Genomic DNA, 7,707 nt, shown 5'->3' on the forward strand with positions numbered 1-7,707 from the left:
CAGACCCGCAGGGAGGGGACGAGTCCGCCTCGGGGCTGCCGGACTCGGGGCTGCGAGGTCGGGAGGCTCGTCCGCGAACGTCGGCTCAGGGAAGGCCCGGGCTTGCCTGGGGCGGAGCAGCTGTCCCCGCGCCAGGCTTCCCGCCCACCACAGGGGGAGGAGAGGGAGGGGGAGGGGGCAGGGGGGGAGGGGGGGGGGGGGGGGGGGGGGAGGGAGGGGGAAGGGGGGGGAGAGGCCCCGGGGCGGAGCAGCTGTCCCCGCGCCAGGCTTCCCGCCTACCACGGGGGCAGGAGAGGGAGGGGGCAGGGGGGAGGGAAGGGAAGGGGGGAGGGAAGGGGAGCGGGAGGGAGGGGAGGGGGGGAAAGGAGGGGGAGAGGCCCCGGGGCGGAGCAGCTGTTCCGCGCCCCGCTTTCCCGCCACAACGGGGAGGAGGAGGGAGGGGGCGGGGGTGAGGGAAGGGACGGGGGGAGGGAAGGGGAAGGGGAGGGGGAGGGGGAAGGGGGAGAGGGGGGGAGGAGCAGGGGCGAAGAGCAGGATTCCCGCGCCAGGCTTCCGCCCCCCGGGGGACGGGGGGCGGCAGGGGCGGCCCGGCGGGGGAGACCGGGGGGGAGAAGGGCCGGGGGGGGAGCTGTCCGGGCGCTCCCGCCGCGGCACCCCTCCCCCGCCCGGCCCGGCCCGGCCCTCTGCCGGCGCGGGGAGAATTAACGGTCGATGCAGGAGGCCCCGCCCCGGCGGCCGCCCCGGCCCGGGCCCGCGCGCGCCCGTGGAGCAGCCTCCCAGCCGCCAGCCGCTCCGCAACATCGTCCCGCTGGCGCTGCGCCGGGCGGCGCGGCGCGGAGACTCGGGCGTGCGCGGGGCGGCCCGGGGCAGCCTGGCGCTGTAGTGCGTCCGCGGGCCTGTGCGCCCGGCCCCTTGGGCCCGCGAGCGCCGCGGACTACAACTCCCAGGGAGCGCCGCGGCGTCGGCGTCGGCGCCGGGAGCCGGGAGCCGGGCAGGGCCGCGCGGCGGGGCGGCGGGATCGCGGAGGGCCGGCGCGGCGCGGCGCGGTCGGGAAGGTCTGGGGGCGGACGCGGCGCTGGCTGCGGCTGCACGGGGGCTGCACGGGGCCTGCACGGCGGGCGGGGGCCGGCCCCGGCAGGGCTGCGGCCGCGCGTCTCCCGCTCTGCGCGGTTCTGGGGCCGACAGCACAGTTGCCCGCGCTCCTCTCGGCTGAGTTCAGACCCGGCTCCTAGACAGCCCCCGCAAGGAAACCATGCCGAACCCCCGGAAGAGGCGCGCTGGGACTGCCGGGGCTGCCGGGCCAGGTGAGCGGCACTGGGGGGGTCGGCTGGGGGCTACTGGGACCGCTGGGCCGGGTGAGCGGCACCTGGGGGCTGCTGGGGCTGCTGGGCCAGGTGAGTGGTACTTGGGGGCTGCTGGGGCTGCCGGGCCAGGTGAGTTTCATTTGGGGGCTGCTGGACCAGGTGAGTGCTACTTAGGGGCTGCTGGGCCAGGTGACAGGCACCTAGGGGCTTCTGGGCCAGGTGACTGGCACTTGGGAACTGCTGAGCCAGGTGAGCAGCACCTGGCTCTGCTGGGGCTGCTGGGCCAGGTGAGCAACATCTGGGGGCCGCCGAGCCAGGTGAGCGGCTCCTTGGGGCTGCTGGGGCTGCAAAAATGCAGCCGGGTAAAGGTTTCTCTGGGATCTGTTAAGTGCTGCTCACTGCCAGGGCCCCCCGGGTGGCTCAGGGGGTGGAACTACTCAGCGTGGGACTACTGTTTTGGGCTCAGGTCATGATCTTAGGTTGGGGTCAGGCCCCTTTTATCCCCACGCTCCGTGGGGCCTGCTGCTGCCCTCTCTCTTCCTCTGCCCATATTGAGGCTCTCAAGCTCTCACACTTTCTCTCTCAAATCAATCTTTAAAAGCAAGAATTACTGTTCTCTTTCAACTCCCTGCCTAGGAGGAGAGTCCTTTTTGGACTATTTTCTGTTAATGTTATCCCTACAGCCCCTCCATGGTCTCCTTTCCTCTTCCCGCTGTGCTTGTACCCAGAGCCTCTTCTGTGTGTTCACTGCAGCAGTAGTTTGGTGTAGATAGAGTGGCTCATACAAAGGTCAAGAATATCCAGTTCTCTCATGGAGAATGCAGACAGATGCCAGTGATAGGGTCTAGGAAACCTTGGCTAAGGGTAGGAGAGCAGGGAGGAATCACAGGGAACACCTTGAGAGGGAAGTGGAGCTGGAGTCCAGCCTTAGAGATGGGAAAGCTTTCCACAGGCAAAACGCGGTGCCATTTTTATATTGACAAGGATGAGCGGCAGATGAAGAGCAGGAGCAAAGCAATTGAAGGTAGAGAAAGTGCTTTTGGAACGGCAGAGATTCTAGATTAACTACAACACATTGTGTAATTTAGCAACACAGTGGTGTTCGCAGTGTGCTTCACTCCAAAGGGACCACCTGAAAACTAGGGCAGGGAGGGTCTAAGTACTAGGAATCCATAAATGATACTTAATGAGAGCTGATGGATGAGCTGGGACTTAAGTCAGAGGTGGTGTGTGTGGATTCAGATAGACCAGGGGACAGCTCCTGATCATACCATTTACTGAAATGTGTAATCCGGGGCATTCAGCAGATGAGCATCTCACACATTAAGTAGATTAACTGACTTACTGTTAGGGTAACAAATAGAGCTTATATAGTAAGAATTTAACAACCATTAGCTATTGGGTGCCTACTATGTTCCAGGCACATTTTCTCTAATTCTCTGTGGGAAAAAAAAAAAAGTTCTCTTCGCCATATGGACTTCTACAAAGTCCAGAATGAGCTGTTTTACACAACCTTTCTTGGCACCTTCAAGGAGCAGGAGGCAGGCCACAGAGCACAGTTAGCAAGTAAAAAAGAACGCTGAGATAGTGATGATAGTAATAGCTAATATTTACTGAACTAATACTGTAATGCCAGCCATTATGTAAGCCCATCGTTTGCACTATCATATTTAATGTTCAAAACAAGTTGTGGAGGAGGTACTCAGCTTCCTTGTTGGGGAGAAATAGCCTTTGCAAAAGTATAGAAGAGAGTGAGGGAAAGAAAAGAATTTACTTACTAGAAGCCAGGGACTCTGTTGGGACTGTCAGTCTTCACCCACAACCATGTACAGTATTCTTGTCCCACTGAATGGATAACCCAGGAGATAGCTTGTAAAGTGGCCATTCCTGTCCCATTTTTATAGATAAACTGAAGTTCACCAATTCAGCTGCTACTGCCAGTAATTGGATCCAGGTCTGACTCCAAAGCACGTGCTTTCCCACAACGGAGCCTAACTCCTCCGCAGGCATGACCAGTTTCTTCTTGCTTCTGTTGCAGACAGTAAGAGGCCAGCAGGAAAACATACGAAGACTAGGAAACCCACGGGGACATCCACTAGAGTGGGTGACTCCAGCCCTGAGAAGACTTCAGCCTCTAAAAACTGTGGGAACAATCAAAGCAGTTACTGGCTGATGAAGTCTGAGCCACAAAGCCGAATAGAGAAAGGTGTAGATGTGAAGGTGAGACCAGGTACCTTTCTAATCCCTTCAAGCTGGTTTTTTTTTTTTTTTTTTTTTTTTTTTAAGATCAGAAGGGAATGTGGGATACCACAGGGTTCCATGGTCAGCTTCTCTGAAGTGCAGGCTTGGGGAAAAGATAGGAATAAAATCAGCAGGATTTATTACCAGCAACTATGTGTTTTGTGAATCCTCTATCTTGGGCAGGAGGTGGCAAACTTTTTCTGTAAAAGGCTGGATAATATTTTAGGTTTTTGTGTCTTACGATGGCTATTTCAGCTCTGCCGTTGTTGCAGGGAAGTGGCTATGGACAACACGTAAACAGATGGTGTGGCTGTGCTCCAATAAAATTTCTAACTAAATCAGGCATGGGCAGATTTGGCCACAAAGCTCTAGTTTGCTAACCCGACCTGGGCAAAATTTCAGTTTTCGGTTGCCTTACTCTTGGCCACCTAACTTGCTCCTACGTATCTCTCTGCCAAGTTAGTATGTATTCAGTGAATTAAGAAAAGCCAATTTTAATAACAGCCTGAAGAAAATTGAAATATTATAGGAGAAATATATATATATATTTTTTTTGGAGAAATATATAATACTTTAATGAGTGAGATACAAATAACCAACAGATTATTGTATCATCTGGATTATCTATTCAATGAGTCCTTTTAATTACCAAAGATAACACGGTAACAAAAGCTTACTCTACATTTGCCCAATAGAGGCAGCTCTGTGGAACTACTTCCCAGTAAACTACATACCTCAGTACAGCAAGTAGGGGAAGAAACTGTCTACTTTCCATATAATACCAACTGGCCCCAAGACTGTGTAATGCATGAATTCATTTCCTGTTGCCTAGTTCAGCATTGAGGATCTTAAGGCAGAGCCCAAGCAGACAGCATGCTGGGATGGTGTTCGCAACTACCAGGTAAGAGGGTAAGAGCAGGGCCTACGACCCAGGGTCAGATCAGTGCCTGTCTCCTTCCTGGGACTCATTCAGTAGCAAAATCTCTTGGCCAACATGGTTTTTTTCCCGGATCCCACAACTTGAACGTGTGTTCAAAAGTACCTTAATTCCTCTGCATATAATTTACAAGTAGCCTGTGTTCTGGCCAGCGTCTGGATACAAGTCCAGGTGTCTCGGCAAAGGCAAGTATTGAATTGGGGAGAAGCTGCAAAAAAAGAGAATCTCATCTAATAAAAGCAGACTTGACTTCTGTTCACTAGTGTTTTCCAGAGGGTGAGGAGGACATTTGTTTTTTCTCCTGGGACAGGCCCGGAACTTCCTTCGAGCCATGAAGCTGGAGCAAAAAGCCTTCTTCTACCATAGCAACTGCAAGGAGCCAGGCATCGCAGGACTAGTGAAGGTCAGTCGTACCGGTGTTCATCTTAACCCCCTCCCTTCAGGGAGACCTACTCATGTGAACATACAGGAACACAGCTCAAATCAGTAACAAAAAGACAAGTACTCTCCTCACCATCCCTGATGTCACAAGGATATGGAAACCCCACCCTGGCCAGCACAGCAGGGACTGTAACAGGGCAGGCCTTCATCTCAGGTCCCACCAGTACAGACTTCTCTTCATCTGTGTGCCTTGGTCTTTCACTAAAACAGGCCTGATGATAGCTCTTCCAAAGGAGAAGTTACTAGGATAAAATTATTATTAACTGCAGGTGGAAAAACAGTGGCACTGATAATAACCTCTTGGTTGTGTCTTGTTTTTAAGATTTTATTTATGGGGCACCTGGGTGGCTCAGTGGGTTAAGCATCGGCCTTTGGCTCAGGTCAGGCTCTCAGGGTGCTGGGATCCAGTCCTGCGACGTGCTCTCTGCTCAGCAGGGAGCCTGCTTCTCCCCCGCTCTTCCTGCCACTCCTGCTTGTGCTCATGTTCTTTTATTTGACAGAGAGGGAGAGAGCATGCGCATGTGCGTGCATGCAGAGTGGGGCAGAGGGAGGGGGGGAAGGAGACACCCCCCCTTAATAGGGAGCGCAATGCGGGACTCCATCCCAGGGCTCTGAGATCGCGACCTGAGCCAAAGGCAGACACCTAACCCACTGAGCCACCCAGGTGCCCCTAATACTTGGTTTTAAAACATACTTTTAAGATTTTTGTTAAAACAGGTTTGATTCCCGATGCTTGCTCTAGCTACAGTGGCTGTACAGCAAGGTAGGAGAGCTGACTATGTGCAGGGTCAGAAGGGATGGTTGGACTTGAACTAAAAATTGGCCACAGAGGTGACTGTACCGACGTATGATCAGAGACTTGGTTTTGGTTACAGATTGTGAAGGAGGCTTACCCAGACCACACACAGTTTGAGAAAAACAATCCCTATTATGACCCATCCAGCAAAGAAGACAACCCCAAGTGGTCCATGGTAAAGACTTCTGAATTTTTCCTATTTTGTGAGAGGAAAAGGATGGACAGAGAGGGTGGAAGGAGGTGTGAGGTGCCTTTAGGTCAAGCTACAAAGTCCAGCTCTTACCATCACATGAGGTTACCCTGGCTTTGGGCCTCGGAACAGGACACTTGGCAGCCCTGCCCATCAGGACGTCCCACCAGAGGCTAAAACCCGCAGTCGACAGAACCCACCTGAACCTGTCTTTCTGTCACGTAGGTGGATGTACAGTTTGTTCGGCTGATGAAGCGTTACATTACCCTGACTGAGCTCAAAGCCAATCACCAAGCCCACAAAGCCACTGGAGGCCCCTTAAAGAATATGGCTCTGTTCACTCACCCCAGACTCTCCGTTCAGCCCCTGACCCCAGGTAAGAGCCGGCCCTATTCTTTATGTTATTCGCATGCCCGAATGACTCCATGAACTCACATGGACTACTGATTAAACTGGGGCACACGATGTTTATAGCAGCAATGTCCACAGTAGCCACACTGTGGAAGGAGCCTTGGTGTCCATCGAAAGATGATGGATAAAGAAGCTGTGGTCTCTGTATACAGGGGGATATTCCTCAGCCATTAGAAACGACAAATACCCACCATTTGCTTCAACGTGGATGGACCTGGAGGGTATTATGTGGAGTGAAATAAGTCAATCGGAGAAGGACAAACATTATATGGTCTCATTCGTTTGGGCAATATAAATAATAGTGAAAGGGAATAAAGGGGAAAGGAGAGAAAATGAGTGGGATATATCAGAAAGGGAGACAGACCATGAGAGACTCCTAACTCTGGGAAACTAACTAGGGGTGGGGGAAGAGGAGGTGAGCGGGCGGTGGGGGTGACTGGGTGATGGGCACTGAGGGGGGCACTTGACGGGATGAGCACTGGGGGTTATGCTAGATGTTGGCAAATTGAACACCAATAAAAAATAAACTGGGGCACAGTATTGAAGTTCTCCTCACCTGTTAACACCCACGAGGGAGGAACCCATGGGTCCGGTGTTGCCCATGACTGGGTACCCACGACCCAGCAGTGCTTTGGCACATGCTCCCTAACTGGTTTTGAATGAACGACTGCCCGCCTCAGTAACCATGTGGAGTGCCCAGCACTACTTCCCTGTTGAGGAGGAGACCACACCTAACGTCTCGCTCTCTTTCTCCCCTTCTTTGGTAGAGGAGTTTGAGTTTATTTTGAGCCTGGAGGAGAAGGAGCCAAGTTAACTGGGACCCTGTGGCTGGAACGGGCAAGACAGGACTCCAAAGAAAGCAGCTTTTAGAAGACAAAAGAAGGTGTGCGGCGCCTTGCTCGTCGGTTCCCCTGGGGCTGTGTCAGAGGTGGTCTTCATGTACCCTTCCCAATAAAACATGAATGTCAAAGTTGGGAAACCTTTCTCTTCAAGTAGCATTGAACAGAACACTCCAGTGCAGATCTTGTGCCCCTGGCTGAGATGCAGGGGAGGTTACGTGTCCCGTCTTGCTTTACTGCACCAGATACCAGGGGCCAGGCTCCGGCTGTTGCCACCCACTCAAACTTTCGTCTTTGGACCCCAGGCTCCCATACCCCCCCAAGCTGCCTGGGTCCCACAGGGTGTGAACCCTCTGCAGCTGCAGCACAGCTTGCCAGATGAGGGCACCACTGGACTCCTCTCAGCACGCGCTGGTCTACAAGAGGATTCACAAAGCACTCCTGCTGAGCAGTGGCCTCGTGGAGGTGGAGGTGGAGAGGGCAGGCACTGTGCTGGGGGGGGGTGCGGGGGTGGGGGGAGTCTACCCCGGTGGGTGCGAGTAGCGCAG

General features: G+C 54.1%; 1 protein-coding gene across 5 annotated transcripts; it reads left to right on the top strand.

Moving 5' to 3' along the window:
* The first annotated feature begins 1,082 nt into the window (after positions 1-1,082).
* Positions 1,083-7,295, top strand: THYN1 (thymocyte nuclear protein 1). Of its 5 annotated transcripts, XM_038535593.1 has the most exons (8): positions 1,086-1,304; positions 3,343-3,524; positions 4,378-4,446; positions 4,793-4,885; positions 5,666-5,686; positions 5,799-5,894; positions 6,135-6,285; positions 7,088-7,295. In XM_038535593.1, the coding sequence occupies exons 1-8, from the start codon at positions 1,253-1,255 to the stop codon at positions 7,132-7,134; spliced, it is 711 nt and encodes a 236-aa protein (XP_038391521.1). In that variant the 5' UTR covers positions 1,086-1,252; the 3' UTR covers positions 7,135-7,295. The 5 variants fall into 5 exon arrangements, with proteins under 5 accessions (XP_038391523.1, XP_038391525.1, XP_038391521.1 ...); XM_038535595.1 differs by lacking the exon at positions 4,378-4,446 and having other exon boundaries at positions 1,083-1,304; XM_038535594.1 differs by lacking the exon at positions 5,666-5,686 and having other exon boundaries at positions 1,090-1,304.
* Positions 7,296-7,707: the final 412 nt, after the last annotated feature.

Source organism: Canis lupus, chromosome 5 (assembly GCF_011100685.1).
Source record: "Canis lupus familiaris isolate Mischka breed German Shepherd chromosome 5, alternate assembly UU_Cfam_GSD_1.0, whole genome shotgun sequence".
NCBI lineage: Eukaryota > Metazoa > Chordata > Mammalia > Carnivora > Canidae > Canis > Canis lupus.